The sequence below is a fragment of the Aphelocoma coerulescens genome, unplaced genomic scaffold (genome assembly GCF_041296385.1).
Source record: "Aphelocoma coerulescens isolate FSJ_1873_10779 unplaced genomic scaffold, UR_Acoe_1.0 HiC_scaffold_151, whole genome shotgun sequence".
NCBI lineage: Eukaryota > Metazoa > Chordata > Aves > Passeriformes > Corvidae > Aphelocoma > Aphelocoma coerulescens.
Window position 1 is genome coordinate 201829 of NW_027183501.1, and position 16136 is coordinate 217964.

The 16136-nt window shown below is 42.4% G+C and overlaps 3 protein-coding genes across 3 annotated transcripts in view; all 3 read left to right on the forward strand.

Moving 5' to 3' along the window:
- The first annotated feature begins 223 nt into the window (after positions 1 to 223).
- Positions 224 to 16136, forward strand: part of LOC138100900 (semaphorin-3D-like) — a 29825-nt gene continuing 13912 nt past the window's right edge. Inside the window, exons 1-2 of the mRNA XM_068998726.1 lie at positions 224 to 527; positions 14719 to 14879. Coding sequence (XP_068854827.1) covers positions 413 to 527; positions 14719 to 14879 — 276 coding nt within the window. The 5' untranslated portion in view covers positions 224 to 412. The remainder of the gene's footprint in view (positions 528 to 14718; positions 14880 to 16136) is intronic.
- Positions 7474 to 8222, forward strand: LOC138100911 (17S U2 SnRNP complex component HTATSF1-like). The gene is made up of 2 exons (XM_068998739.1): positions 7474 to 8125; positions 8203 to 8222. The coding sequence occupies exons 1-2, from the start codon at positions 7474 to 7476 to the stop codon at positions 8220 to 8222; spliced, it is 672 nt and encodes a 223-aa protein (XP_068854840.1).
- LOC138100907 (inositol 1,4,5-trisphosphate receptor-interacting protein-like 1) lies at positions 8245 to 10522 on the forward strand. Its single transcript, XM_068998729.1, has one exon. The coding sequence runs from the start codon at positions 8245 to 8247 to the stop codon at positions 9814 to 9816; it is 1572 nt and encodes a 523-aa protein (XP_068854830.1). The 3' UTR covers positions 9817 to 10522.

Genomic DNA, 16136 nt, shown 5'->3' on the forward strand with positions numbered 1-16136 from the left:
ATATAAGATATCCAATGGACTAGTATTAACTATCAAGTTGCATGGTCACTTTTGAATGTCATATGTTCTTTTTATGGATACTGCATTAATTTAATTTGTGCTTAAACTTTAGCTAGGCTAGACACTGGTGTCTGAAAAGTTTACATATTTTTCCAATGTCAAAATGTGTAAATTTAGTATTAAGGAAACAAAACATATTTACTTGTACTAGAGGAAAAATACTTTTGTAGCAAAGAAATTAACTGAGGTGCTCCTTAAAGATAGGTCTGGCTTGCTTACAGAATTGTTACTTATGCAGTAAAGCAGATCTGCAGATGTTTTCTTTTTTTCTTCCAGATAAAACTTGGATTGTTTGAAAAGTGGGGAGATACTTCACCATAGTACAAAAGAAGGTACAGAAGAGGAGAGCAGAATGAGAGCTTTGCAAGTGCCACGTGCCTGCAGCCCGCTGTCTTTAGTGATGCTGTTCCTTCCAGTCACTGGAATGTCAAAACAAAATATCCCAAGACTGAAGCTTTCCTATAAAGGTAAACTTTTCAGTAGTTTTTCTGATTCTGCCACTTCCGTTTTGATGTGATACTGCCAGCAGTTCTTTTGTATTACTAACCAGGAAATACACAATAGAAGCCTTAAAGATGGATGAATTCTGCCTCGGGGCAGTATTAAAATCTGGGCTTTTTGTTGTGTCGGGGCACATGTTTCTGAAGTATAACTGTCTTTTAAAAGTATTATTTCTGTTTGCTCCAAGAGGATGTTAACAGACTCTACATAAATTAGAGGGGAGTGGTACTTGAAACACTCTGAGGTGCATTGGAGACATTCCTATGTGGCTGGTAGGGATGATGTGAGACATGGAGGACGTTCACACCTTCCTACAGCATCAGAGGAAGTTGAGAGAGCTGACTCAAGTGTTTCAAGGGGACTGACATTTATTTTTGTAATAATTCTTTTTCTATCACTAAGTGGGTATGTTAAACTCTTCATAGGTGGTTTTCTTTCTCCTTGCCTCTTTGGATCACAAAAGCGTGTTTCTCTGCAGAATTTCTTAGTCTTGTGTGTAGTTCTTGTTAAGAATGGTACCGAGGGATTTCAACACAGACATATTTATGTATTAATGGACAAGTTTTTAAAGAAGGTAGATTTCTTTTTGCTTTGAATGTACAGCACACCTCCACAGGCACAGAGGTGTGTCACTGATACTTTCTTCTTTAGTGAAAACAAGTGCTCTCCCATTAGTTATGTTTCAGCTGTGTCAGCACCTTGCCCTTATGGGAGCTATTTCTGCTCTGTTTTTCAAACTTATGTCTTCCTATGCATTGCAGAGTTACACTCAGGATGGTGTGATGGGACAGGCTGTAAAGCCTTCATTGGGGCTTATGATATGTTTATCATGAGTTTAACACCCAGAGAAATTTATTGAGTAAGCAGAATGACTTGCTATTTATTTACAAGCTTCTCTTTTGCTAGATTTGCGTGCCACTGGGCATGCTATTCCACTGTGTATATAAATGTGTTTGGATGTGTTTGTGTGAGAGAGACAGAGGAAGCAAGATCAAGGGATCTTGACAACATTTTTATTACTTTGGGAAACAGTTGCACTCACTGAAGCCAATGAATAGAGAAACTGAAAGACCTGACGTGAGTTACGAAAGTTAGCAGTAAAACCCTCCTAACATACAGCCGGCCTTCTCACAGCCAGGCCTTTTGAGATAATTCCCAAAAGCAGCATGTACCACATGGCGACGGCATTTATTGTGGATTTGACACTCACGATTAGTGAATTCCTCTCAACTTCAAAAGCAGATAGCCTTTGGCAAAATCCTGATGGATGCCTTTGGCAGGTAAAGAGGGGGAGAAAGAAAAATTATTGAGGTCAACACAGGGAAAAAAAAAAGGCTGAAATCTTAGTTTAAAATAGTGGCAGAGACCTGCTGGGAACAGTTGGGGAAATGCCTGAGCTCGTTTAAAAAGACAATGAGCAGATGATTGATATTTAGGCCCTGATCCAAACTTTTATTAGCAACTTTATAAACCTTTCAGTTTGGCTTGAGGGATACCGTTTCCTGTCCAAACTTATTCACCTATATCCCCGTAGGGGGGGGAAATCAACAACAGATGCAGATGCAAAATAGCACATAAATCTTAATTTTGAGAGCTGTGATGGAACTGAAAAGTCGGAAGAAAGAGAATTACCAGAATTTATTGTGCTTTGTCTTACTTTCTTGGGGGGTTGGAAGGTGTATATTTTTCCACATGGAACAAGAAACAATTTAATGCTGTTTTTTCACACTTATGTACTGTAAATGATTCCAGTATGGCTTATCATAATCAAACTATATTTTGTGTGTTGACAACAGGATATCACATATACTGAGTATTTAATATAGTTGTGAGAATTAAGTCTACCTTCCTCCCCCCAAATCTTTCAGACAAAACAATTCCAAGGTTTCTGAGAATAAGATGTAGGAGAAATGAACTGTTTTGCCAGTTGTCATAAAATTGTTAGTCATGTCACTGACAAGTCCTGGCATCTCTGTTCTTTGGAATTAATACTTGAACTATCATGAAGAGGAGAATACAGGGCTCTTCTCCTTCTTTATGGAAAACAGATGAGAACTGGCCACATCAGGCAGTTCCAAAAACCTGGTCACACGTGTCTTTGAAGGGAAGGTTTCGTCTCCTTTCATGTGCAATGTGTTTATGGCATAGCTCCATCTTCCCAGAAGAGCTGAGCATTTGCTGGGGCAGGAGAGCTGGAAGTAAGCAGGACTTTGCAGTTACTGAGTTTTCCAGTTGCATCAATCAGTGGTGGATGGAGGAAGAGGGAGAGGGTAGGGTGGTTAAAGATGTGTCTATAACTGCAGGAGTGCTTCAATAAACCACAGCATGTCAAAGCTCCTTTGTGTTCAAACAGCAATTAAAATTTTAGACCTTCTCTGAATGGCAGCTATAGGTTTCCTTCTTCTCAAGGTCGTCATCTTAACGAATGGGAATCTGTGCAGGAAATGTTAAGATATTCCAGTGAATGATGTCGGGATCAATGTAAAGTCGTACAATGGATTTCCTTTATTGTTTGTCCCAGTCTAAAGATGTGTTCTAAAAAAACTGTGCATGTATAAAACTAAAACTACACACAAATCAATTAAAATACGTTGTAGTACAGAATCAAAGTCATATATTCTCCACCTGTGTTAATCAAATCCACTATGATCTTTAATCATGTATCTCATCTTTTCACATTTTCCCATATCCATTAGTTGAAAAATTCTCTTATTCACTCAGACTTAAGTTAGATACTTGTTCATGTCATTACTATCCCAGAAATTGTCACTCCTCTTGTGATGTTTTTAGGGTGCTCTCAGTGCATATACCTTACTTAATCTGTGTATCTTAGATACTTCTACAAGATTGAGGTGCTTTTATTACTGTAGTTTTAATATTAGGAGAAGGTAACAAACTGTCTTCTAATAGAAGATTAGGATCTTTAGAAAACCAGGGGATGATTTTGAGTAATATTCCATATTTTAACCCTCTTTGCCTAGTACTCTTTCAGTCTTAAGACCGACAGTGTATATTTATCACTCATTTTCATGTAGATGGAGATAACCTGTGACCTTCATCCAAACTGCAGAACTCCACAACCACAGCTTCCCTAAGCAGCACATCCTTGTTGTCTGCTGCCTCATTTGACATCCTCATTCCAACCTCTAGAGCAGATGCAGAAGGTTTTCATACATCAGTCTAATTCATTCATGTCATTTTCAGGACAGCATCAGTTCTGTTACTAAAGGATGGAAGGCTCTGTGTCCTAATTCTTGTATGTTTAATTCATACGGTGTAGACAGTCTTGTTTCTGTTTTATCTTCTGAGTAATAATTTTTCCTAATTCATTGGGAGGTCCTTCCATAAATATCGTGTGTGTCTTTTTAGATTTTACTTCATAGGGAGAAGTAAAGAATAGCCAGACCCAGAAGGTTGATTGCCTTCTGAGAAAAAGAAGAAAAAAAATCAAATTTTTCTCAATTTGTGGCTATCCTAAAATTTTCCTGCAGAAAGAGAGAAATTGCAAATTTAACCCTATTGATTTGATTTACTTGGCTGCTTTTCATGGACATTTCAGTAAGTGTAGTCTGTGTTCTCAGTGAATGCATTTATATTACCAAAGTGTGCACCCTAGTTTCTTGGCTGGGGGGCATGCACCAGGCCAGATTTGGGCATTGTCACCAGTGATATCCACAAACATGTATCATTCCCGTGTGGGAATGTGGCCATTCCCCAGAGCAAACCATGCTTACTGTGACAGCCGTGACTTGGTCAGAGGACCAGGAATCCTGCACTGTGACACAGTACAGAGGAATAAGCACGACTGAAGGCAAGGTTTGGCTTTTAAAGCAGGATTTACTTAGCACTGTTCAAAACGACTATGGTAGTAATTTAAATCTAATAAACAAAAGCATTATTCTCAGCTGGTTTGTTTTTCTCCATATAGAATGAATTAAGGTGCAGTCTCACTCTCACTGAAGTCATGGCAAGAGTTTTTCCACTGAAGTAAATTGAAGCGAGATCAAATTCACACTCCTCACTTTTTTCATCTTACCTAAGTAAACTAAAGACAGGCAGTTCTTTCTCCTCTGCTGAAGGATGACCGTGCTAAACCATCAGCTCCACATGGCAATTAGCCATGTTTAAGGATTGTTTAGTTTCCCGCAGTGTTTTGCACACCGGATTTTCTTCCCCCTAAGAGTGATCCATTCTTAAAACATGGTGAAAAAGCAAACAGAGAACATTTTGGTGCCAGGAATTCTTTTGAAAATTTGACTGGGTGAGTACATTTCCTTAATGTTCAAAAATTATCCTTTGAACATGCTATTTAACAGTGTCAAGCATTCTGTTCTCTATATTGCTTTTGCTTTAAACCTGTTTCATTTTATAACTGATGAGATGCTTAACTGTTGCATCACAGCAGTTAGTTTGTTCAGTTTCAGTACAGCTGGCTTATTTCCATGTCATGCATCATTTAATTATACATCTAAAACGTAGTTAAAACTGTACAGCTCCATGAGCCTCACTTAAGCTGTCTGTGACACTGCAGTAATCCCAGTACCCTGACGGGGTGTTGCACAGCTATGACTGGTTGGAATGTGGTAAACTGGTGATGTGTAAGAGAGCCTAGAAATGAGCTTGCATTTTGCAGCTGTGCTTGCTCTACTAGAAGAGGAAGTAAAACCAGAAAAAAACTGCTCTTGTGGCAATATCAGCGTCTGTAAATCTGAATGCTTAATGAAAATCAAGGAAAATGTGCTGAGTGAGGAAGTGGTGCTTTTCCCTTGTTTGTCGTTTAATTAATTTTTGGTGGTCTGTTATTTGTCAGAAAAATCTATCTCAGATTCCTCTATGGAAAAACATGAAGTGTTTATGTGAGAGTGAAGATCCTAGTATTGGATGATTGTCTAGATATGCAAAAGACTTTGCCTGTTTTGTCTCAAAAATGCTTTCTGGAGGCAGTGATCATTGAGACTTAAAATGTACCCTAGCTTGAAGATGGATGGGTGCTGCTGTCCATGTGTATATGCCGTCGACCGAGTATAAACTTGAAGGCATTTATTACATCTTAGTAATGGGAAAAGCAGCAAATTTCTTGCAGACATTTTTTTTCCTTTTTTAAGCTAGTGAACTTGAAGGTCAGATTCAACTCTATGTTGCATTTTCTGTCATATAATTATCATATATATCATGTCCTGAAGAGCAGCCTCCAGTCAGTGACATCAACAGCTTACATAGCAGTTGAACTAAGAATAACCTTGGAGAACTGACCCATGTCAAGCTCTTATGAGTGTAAACTGTTGATGTCACTGACTGGAGGCTGTTTTTTCATGATCACAGAAGGGCCTCAATTGGATAAAAGAAGAATTGTGTTCAAAAAATACAAAACTATTCTGCTGAATGTTCACTTTACTATATCTCAGAAGATGAGAGGAAACAAAACTGAAAGAGTAATACTTGACAAAGGATTTTTGCTCCCTTATAAAAAGAAGGACGGGACAACATCAAAAACAGCTTCCCTAGAAGAATGCAGGGAAGAGACATGATAAGTGGCATCAGCTTGGAAGAGGGATCAAAACTCTTTCTTTGATTACTTTTACTAATGACATGTGTTTAAGCAAATCCAATTCAGAGCAGTTTCAGAAATCCCAAACTTGTTCTCTTTCTGAGCACTATTTGGAGGGCACGATCTGCCTGACGTCAGTGTCTGTCTAGCAGTGGACATCTGTGGTCACTATGCAGGTGCTCGATTCACATCCTGTTTCTTTTTCCTCCCTCCCCATTTCTGCAGTTCCATTTCTAGGTGAGTTCCCCAAAGAAGAGCTGAGGAATATAGGGGATGACTCTTCCGTACTCACAGTCCTTTGGAGATAAATACACAGAGATAGCAGAAAGAGTCAGAATTTCCTTTATTTAACCAGCGCAACATCAAACAAGTCAGAGAGATTGGTTAACTCTGTTTAAGGCAGACAATTTTGAAGATGGTGGGAGTGACAGATGTACATCTTTGCTACAAATTTGAAAAAGGAGACATTCTACTTTCTGAACAAAATCCTGGCTATCCCAGAATTTTGCACTGTGTTGAACCATAGAGTTTTAAGAGCTGAGAGGTTGCTGAAGACACCAAAATTTTGTAATTAACTTACTGGGCCTCTTAAAGGAGGGTGTTAGATCTTCCTGTGCATCATTCAAGCAGCCTGGATTTCTTTCAGAAAGATTTCTCACTAAATCTGTAACAAAACATTAGCCTATATGACATACTGCCCCAAAAGTAATCAATATAAATATTATTAATAAAAAATGTCCCCCTCCAAGATTAAATAAAAGCTTACACCTATATACCAAGAGCATCCATGGATCATGTCACCCATATTTATATTTGACAAGGGTTTGTGTGGGAGGGCGCTTGTGCCTGCTTTGTACAGGGAAGCTCTGGGGTTCCCAGGTTCACGACTGATGGGTCTGCACTTTGTGTCTCTTGAGGCTTTGGGTGCCCAGGGCCATGATGAGTTCCCGGGCTGGGGATGGTGGGTGGGGCTGGCCTGTGATGCGCTCTGGGGCCTGTGACAGCACAGGGGCCGTGTCACAATGGGGGCAGCTATTAAAGGCCCCATGGGTTGCCGCTGCCCCAGTAGAGCCTGGGCAAGCGGTGAGTGCACACAGGCGGTGGGGAGGCAGGGCTGGGGGAGGGCTGGGGCAGAAGCGCCGGCACCGGGGGCGTGTGTTCTGTCCCTGCATCCAGGGCCCAGCCCCTGGTGGGAGTGCCTTGCTCAGGCTCGGTGCTTGCTGGGGCAGCGGTGCAGGCCTTGCCTCCTGCCAGCTGCCGGGGGCCCTCTCCTTCCTGCTGCCACGTCCCTGTGGCTCCTGCCCCCCACTGGCTGCCTCCATGCTGGCCCTACTGAACCCCTTCTGTGTGTCCTCTTGCAGACCATGGCTTTGTTGTCATTGCTCTTCGTGCTCGTGCAAAGCCTGATCCAGTACCCCCAGCCAGCTGGGGATGGGCTGGATGAGGCCACGCACCGGCGAATGCAGGAGCGTGAGGAGCTGCTTGACCGCGAGATGGCTCGGCTGCTGCAGGAGCTGGAGCAAGGGCCCCCGGAGCAGCAGGACGAGGGCTGGGGAGCCCTGCTCTTTGGTGCCCTGCAGCAGTGGCCATTCTGGGCTCTTGCTGGACTCCTGCTCCTCTTGGGCCTGTGGTTTAGCTGCAGGAGGAGTCCTGAAGCCAGCGAAACCAACAGCAGCGGCAAGGACCAGAGCTCCTGCAAGATCTTGGGAGAGGAGAAGGAAAAAGAAAAGGAAGAAGACAGTTTGGATTCCAAGGGAGATGGAGAAACCATAGATGTGACTGTGGAGGCAGATGACAGCGGCAGTGGAAATGAAGAAGGCAGTCCTGTGGCTGCAAATGAAGGAGACGATGATGATGCCAATGAACGAGATGAAGATGTGAAGTTGAAGAAAGACAGTGATGTTAAAAGTGACGATGGCCATGATGCAAAGAAAGATGAAGGCTGGAGTGATGGGAATATGCCAGGAGACAATACTGCCGAAGGAAATGAAGAAGAACCTGGCAATGTTACTGGAGGTGTGGAAGACCTAGATGAAGTAAATGAAGGAGAAAACAAGGATGTGAAGGTGGAGCCAGACAAGGATGCTGGAAAGGAAGACGGAGATGGAAATGAAGAAAAAACCAATGATGCGTATATGAAGGCAGGCAACAGTGATGATGTAAATAAAGGAGTATACGAGGTAGATGGAAAGGAAGAAAAAGCAGATGTGAAGGTGCAGGGAAGCAGTGATGCCAGTGAACAACAAAGCAGTGATTGGATTGGGCAGGAAGACAACAGTGATGGTGGGAAGGCAATAGACCACAGTGGGTTTGCTGCAACTGAAGAAAAAACCACTCACCTTGGAAATGAAGAGACCAGTGTTGCAAACAGAGATGAGAAACAGGGTGATGCAAATGCGAATGGAGAGAAGAATGAAGATGCAAAAGAAGGAGAACAAGGTCATGTGGCTGCCAGTGAAAAAGAAGGCTATGCTGGCAAGGGCAAAGGCAGCCGTGGTGGAATTGAAGAGGAAGAAGACGCCCGTGATGCTGGGAATAAGCGAGGGATCCTTTTAGTGGATCGCATACAGTGTCCCGTCGAGGACGTGGAGAAAGGTCGCTCAGTGGCAGCTGAGCTGATGGAGAGCTTCACGCGTGTCTTTATTGACAGCGTGAGCAATAGTTTCTACCCGGTGCCTCAAGAAGCCATCGGGGTGGGCAGTGCCTTTGAGGGTTGGAGTCCCCGTGAGCAGGATGGGGTGTACCGCGTGCTGGTCCCACTGAATCCCCCACCGGGACACGCCTTCCACCTGGAGCTGAACAGTGGAGGGCAGATGGCAGCAAGGACCTTCTGCGTCCGTGTGGAGCTGGTGTGCACGTGCGAGAGGGAGCAGCTGGGCGAGAAGCTGTTGTGCTTCCTGCACCACTCGCAGGAGGAGCTGCGGCAGAAGCAGAAGCCCAGCCTCCTAGAGACACTCTGCACCGGCTCCTACCTGGACGTGGAGAAAACCTCCCACTGGTTCTACCAGCTGGTGAGATGCTCGTGGCTGCATTTGCCTCAGTCGTACTCATGGCACTTGGTGTTTCAGCCCTGCAGCCGGTCCTGCCAATTCCGGCTGAGCAAAGGCAAGAAGAGCCTGGTGGTGGAGATGTTGTTTGGGGTGCGCCACGGGGACTCCGACATCTTTGCGGTCAGCCAGCCCACAGAGGCCCAGACAGGCGGCTCCAGCATCTTTGTGAGCAGCCATCCCGCCGAGGCCGACTCCATCGCAAGCACAGCGTGGCCTGAGACATACGCTGTGGCAGAGGCAAAATTCTTCCAGCACGTCGCCAGGCAGGTGCCGTGTGAGAGCTTGCACCTGAAATGCCTGCAGCTCTTCACCTGCATCCTGAGGGGCACAGGTTTTTCCAGCTCGACCTGGAAGACTGTGGTCATGCACGTGCTGACCACCGTACCGCTGTCCCAGTGGCGCAGGAGGGAATTTGCACGGCGGCTGTGGGACATCATGGCATACCTGCGCCGCTGCCTGCAGTTGAAACGCCTGGAGCACTTTGTCCTAGGCAACCAGAGGCTTCCTGCAGAGATCAGCTTGCCGCCGGCAATGCGAGCGGTCGAGCCGCTCAACCTCTTTGAGCACCTGGCCCAAGATCCGGCCGCCCACGCAGAGGCGATGCGAGCTTACGGTCAGCTGCGATTTCGCCTCTGGATGCTGCTCTCCGGCCACTGAGAGGAATTCCCTGCACAGAGCTGTGCTGGGGGGGCTCACACCCGATGGCAGCCACGTGAGCACTGCATAATTCTTCCTTTTTTCACTGGCAATCCTGAAGCTGCTTTCCTGCTCCCGTGGATGGAAGATGCTGCGGCACACGGATTCACTGTGCAGACACACATCTCTGCATTGCCCTGCCCTTCACCTTCCAGTTTACCACGGTGCTGTTGTGATGTTCCTACGTCTACGAGGCAGAAACTGGCTCCACCTGCACATCCTTACAGAAGACTACGAACTGAGAGAGGTTGCTTGGCACACCTCAAAGACATGAAACTGGCCTGTTAGGGACTTGATGTAGTTGTTCAGTGACCTGTAGCTCACTTTACCATAGGAGAATAGGTAGTCCAAAATTTTATAATAGGAATTCTTTATTAGCATTGCTTCCAGAGGTCCTTTATTATTATCAGTGTACAACTATTTTGCAAAGTTGGTCTTAGTTTAGGAAATTGAGCTACCCTACTATAGTAGATTGTCTCCTTTTCAGTAATATCTGGATAGCTATGTTTGGAAAATTAATAAAAGGAGAGAAGTGTCTCAAATTGCCTGAAACGTGACATTCTTTATATTTAAGCCTCTGTATCTTAGAGAACGTCGTTCCTATATACCTGCCTGAAATAATGCCATTTTGCAAACAGAGATGTTGGATATGTTGCGTGTGCTCTCTCTTGAGCAAACCCATAGAGATGCTTGAAGGTTGATGTGAAAATGCCCTGAAATGCCTGAAATTCTACAGCAGAGTACTCCTGAATTTTTTAGGAATCTTTGGAAAAGTGTTCTTTTCACAGTCACTTTTATAACTGTAATACCCTCCTGGGGAACAATTCCGTCCTGAAAGATGAACAGAGAAGTCCCTAACTGCAAAACATGTGGTTTAGTACACAGCTCTTTTCTGGGCTTCTCATAACCAAGGTTTTAACACAAAACTGTGAACACAGAAAGTCATGTTTTCTCTATTCCCAGTTGTCTGTATCCTTTTGGAGAGGCCCTGCTGTTCTATGAATATTACGTTTTTCACCAGGCCTAATAGTATTGTATATCAATGAGAGCCACTTCACATGCACAGCTTTGTCCATGGTGACATGCAGCTAAACAAAATGTCATTTACTTCTTGCACTACATTGTAGAGATTGGTAGTAGTCCGGAAGTATTTATTCTCTTTGCCTTCATACCAATACATCTGGGGTCAACTGGTCAACTTTAAACTCAGCATACCTTAGGAATTGGATAAATTGCTGCAGTCATGCTAGAAATACTTTTCTTTATCCCAGAAATTTGCTTGAGTTTCTACAATGCCCATGTAAACCTTCACGTGTATTCTCCAACATGAGAAAGGACTTGCTCCTCCCTAAAGGCAAGTGATGCAACCTTTGTTCTTTCCTGTATATGAAAGTTATACAGCCTTTAGTTTCAGAGTCCTTCAAAGTTGTCTGTAACTGTTTTGAAAGTGGCTGAGATGTTCCCTTTCTGCTAATTTAGGCATGGCTTGTCACTAAAAAAAATCTGTACCTAGTCACAAAGGGCATTCTGATTCTGAACCAAGTGGTTCTACATTGCTGCATTGTGACAGCATGCTGGAGTTGAGGAATGGCAACATGGTCACCACACATGTGACTTGATGCTAACAAGTGTAAATATGTTTTATAAATGCAAATACATATGATCAGAACAGAATGAGATTTTTACTTTTGAAGTCTCTTTGCTGTGGCTCTGCTGCTGGAGATTTTATAAGTAAGCAATGATCATGCTGTTTTGAGCCAAGTCCACCGAGATACTGTGTGAAATGAATAAAACCCAGTCACTATTCCAGCTTCTATCAGTCAGCAGTGAAATATTAACCCAGAAGGGGAGTTAGCTGGATACTTAGTTAATCACCGGGCTGGAAAAAAGTATTTAATTTTGAGGAAAACAGCAAATAGAGACCATAAACTGAGTGCTGAACACGTACTCGTGAAAGACCATCCCTGTAACTTTGTTACTGTACCTTGTGAGAATGCTGGTTCTGTGTTAGCCAGGCTACAGAGATGCAGTGATTCAAATCAACAGCTTGCTCTAAGCTTGAGAATCATTGGGAAATGTGCTTTTCACAGTAAATTTTTCCAGTGCAATATCCTTGGTGATAGTAAATATGTCTCGCTGTGAAGGGAAATTTCAATGCGTAAGATTAAAATGCGTTGTTTTATAGACTGAGAACAATTATTAATCTAGCTGAAATTTAATCAACCCTCTGTTAATATTTGCTGGTAAAGTTTTATTAGGTCATATTACAGTTATAATCTTATCAGTGGCCATGCTCAGAGTCTTATTTCCAAGCTGTTTTCAATAGTAGGTACCAAACGTGATTCTTCACCACTTTGCAGCTTGTGTTGTCATTTGCACCAGTAAGAAAGGAGTGTGCAGTGTTGTCATTTCAATCTGGAATATTCTACAGATGTTTTCCTTACGATGCAGTGAAATAAATGATTGTACAAGGCATCAGGCAGGGTTCATTCCCACTTGGGCATTTCAGTCATGAGGCAGCATTTTCCCTCACTGTTGTAGCTGTTCTAGGTGGGTTTTTTTTTACTGAGAAATTCTAGAACTGTTAAACAACAGATGACAAATGTCCATTTGGGATGGTCTCTTCAGAGATCATTCCTTTCAAATAAGGAAACTGGAAGTAGACAGCAGTCTCAGTCATCGTCCTTCATGTATGTGGAGAAGAATCAAATCCACATATTTTTGCAATTGACACTCTTGCAGAGGCCCATGCTTTGCATGGCTTTAAGTGCTGAAAGTGCTTTAGAGCATTTGCACAAGCATGTAATTTATCCTTAGATCAAATTCCTGTGACTGCAGAGGAGAAGGAATTTTTCCTCATATTCTGTATGCTAGTTACTTGTGTTCTGCAGGTGAGGACTGAGGTTTTTATAGTACCATGTTAACCATAAGCTGCTTCCAAAGTGGTCTTGCTGGCAATTAATAAACATCTTTTAAAGTGTTACTGGTTTAGAAAACAAATCCTGACATCTTTGCCTTCACGAAAGGTATGTGGGAAAGGACAGTGCTGGTGTATAGTAATGTAATGCTCAGCATCAGATAAAATTTTTCAGTGTGAAGCAAGATTTTTTCCCAAAGTACTGCCAAATAAATCTCACCTAGGGGAATAGGAGCTGCAATGCATGACAATTTGTTTTCAGATTGTACCATAACAACATCCTGCACTGAGCCAGACAAAAGTACACAAACTTAAGTAGAAGTGACTGAGCCAAAAAATAATTGTCATAATTATATACCAGGTAGTCAGATTAATAATGATAAAATATTTTTCTCCCATGGTTCTGTTCATTAGCCAGGACTAGAACTTAATCTTTTCTTGCCTGTCACTTGGTTTGTGTAAGACCTTGGAGAAAAATGTTTGGGTGGGGTTTTTTTCCCTTTATTTAATTCAGGACTTTTTTCTCCAAAACACTGGCCCGAATTTTCATCATGATCAGGATATGCCAATAACTTGTGCGGTAAGTCTGGGTTTTCTAGCAGGAATGCTACATTGTCCATCCAGTGCCAGGAAGGTGGAAATACCCTTAATTTTATCTTCCCATTAAATACAGGATTTGCCTTTCTGTCTGAAGATTTCCAAATAGTTTAGCTTGGAGAGTTGGCTTGTGGAAGAACTGATTCACATGTTTATTTTCTTTTCCCCAAAGTAATGACTACCCAACAAGACTTAAATATTCTTGTGCTCTTTTCTATATGTTGTTTGTGTCCTCGTCCAGAATTACGTCCACAGAGTATTCATTAGGCAAAATGCTACAGAATTTTTATTTTACAGCTTTTTTAGCTTTTTTGCAACAGTATAGGTTCTTTCATTAGTTTCATAGAGCTTTTTTTTTTTTTTCTTAATTACCTACAGTCCTACATGCAGTTCTGGGGCACCCAGTTCAAGAAAGACATGGACCTTGGAAGGAAGAGCCCTGAAAATGATCAGAGGGCTGTAACACCTTCCGTATGAAGACAGGCTGAGAGGTTTGGGGTTGTTCAGCCTGGAGAAAAGAAAGCTCTGAGGAGACCTTATTGCAACTTTTCAATATATAAAAGGGGCTTGTGAAAAAGATGTAAAAAAGGAAAAAAGGACTTTTTAACCAAAGCCTTTAGGGACAGGACAAGGGGCAATAGTTTTGAACTAAAAGAGAGTGGATAGAAACTGGATAGAAGAAAGACATTTTTTATGATGAGAATGGTGAGAAACTGGTACAGGTTGCCCGGAGAAGTTGCAGATGCCCCATCCCTGGAAGCGTTCAAGGCTGTGTTAGGTGGGACTTTGAGCGAGCTGGTCCAGTGAAAGATGTTCCTCCTCATAGTGAGGGAGTTGAACTGGATGATCTTCAAATGTTCCTACCCACTGTTTCCTGCTCCTAATTATTCTTGGCTGGCATTGACCTTCTTCGCTGCTTTATATCTGGAGCACCAAATACGGTGAGGTATTGATCCTTGATCATGTGTATCCATGAGTATGGTGATATAAACAGAATTCGTTTTCTTGGGATGAAGGAAAGATATAGCACACATCTTGCAAAGATATGTCTTTCTTGGTTTCTAATTTCTGTTGAATTTCTCATTCCTTTATGCCTTACAGATAATTTGTTAAGAAAATTTTATGTAGAAAAATATTTTGTGCAAGTAAATATTGCCCAATTTGGAAGTAAGAAAAACCCCAGAGAACCCGAAGTTAACAGGAATTGTATTATGACTCTGGAAAGACATGCTCCAAGACTGCACTCATTTCCCTGGTACACTCCATGCTGGTTGCATGTATTTATAAAAGACACTGATGAGTCATATATAAACATTTTGATTATAAAGATTTTCTTCGTTTTCCCACAGACTTGCTGCTTTCAAACAGCTGCATCCCATTCCTGGGCTCAACAGAGGGGCTTGATTTTCGAACCTTGCTGCCGGATGAGGAGAGGGGCCGGCTACTAGTCGGGGCAAAGGACCACATCTTCCTGCTCAACTTGGTTGATGTAAACAAAAATGTAAAAAAGGTCAGTGCCTTTTCCACGGAGTTTATCTCCTAAGTTAAATTTTGTTAAATTCTTTTTGTTTGGTTGGTTTTGTGTTTTTCTTTCTTTCTTTCTTCTCTGGGTAACTGCAGATTCGTTGTGCAATGAAATTTACCAAGATTTGATCATCTCACCTGCCGTAGTTATACAGATTATCTTTAATCAATTGAGTTTCTTGTGCTGATTGATGTCCTTTGTGACTGATGACCTGCAAGAGATCAGCTGTGTGGAAGAGCCCTGCAGTGCATGAAAATAGCATCAAAATATCAGCAGACAGGAAAAATGCAGCTCAGAGTGTTCACTTCTCAATTCCTCTGGTCATGGTTACCCTCCTCATTTCAAAGCATTTGGAAGGAAATAACTGAAGACAGCTCTTTCATTGCTTCCTGGCATCCCTGGGATTACTTTAGTCTAATACTGAACAGAGCAGAGGCAATTTGGATGGTTTAAATCATAGTAAAATAAAAGTGGCAATTTTAACATTTTGGTTAATATCTAGAATGACTAGTTTTAGGAAAAGCTTCCACTGGGATCTCCTGTAGTCCCTTGCCTGTGCCCGGTGACAGTGTGTTAACTTGAGATAATAAGATGACAATTTAGCCTTCGATATTTCTAGCAGACATGGTGAACTGGAGCTTTTGTAAGCACAGTTGATTGCTATGAGTGGAAACCAGATGCTTGCAACAGGAACACATGAAAACTGGTTTCCTGCTTGTCCCAGATAGGAAGAAAATCTGAATTCTCAGCTGTGTTTGGTATTTTCTTTAGGCACCAGAGGGTGGTTTTAAATTCCTACGTACTGCTGCCAGCTCTGAAGAGGTAACTGACCCTGAATTAATGTGATTGCAGGCAGGAGCTGAACAGGTGGAACAAGAGACTATTTTGCCCTCACGTTTGAGAGCAACGCTTGCTGTCATTGTATAGAAGAGATACAGTACCAGTCTGAATATCTTGTTCCTTATCTGGACTTCAGCAATGCTGCACATGGCAGTTTCTGTAAAACTCAGATTCTGGGTATTTCAGGAAATGTCTTCCTGGCATGCTTTATCAAGCACTTACCTTGCTTCTGTCATCTCAGTAATTGATTCAAAATCCACTACCCCTCCCAGGATATTGCATTAATAACAGCACTACTCACAACTGCAAATTTTCAGACCACAAATTGATTTTTGGTGTAGGCTTTCTGTAGAAGACAAATTTTGTTTGTGTGAAAAGCAGACTTCTGTTTCTGTGGGCTTC

What these genes read in the sequence shown, in the direction of transcription:
- LOC138100911 (XM_068998739.1), top strand. Translation starts at nt 7,474, where the DNA reads ATGGCTTTGTTGTCATTGCTCTTCGTGCTCGTGCAAAGCCTGATCCAG. An exon ending in ACCTGGCAATGTTACTGGAG is followed by an intron (nt 8,126 to 8,202) that starts GTGTGGAAGACC and finishes GATGCTGGAAAG; the next exon opens with GAAGACGGAGATGGAAATGA.
- LOC138100907 (XM_068998729.1), top strand. Translation starts at nt 8,245, where the DNA reads ATGAAGGCAGGCAACAGTGATGATGTAAATAAAGGAGTATACGAGGTA.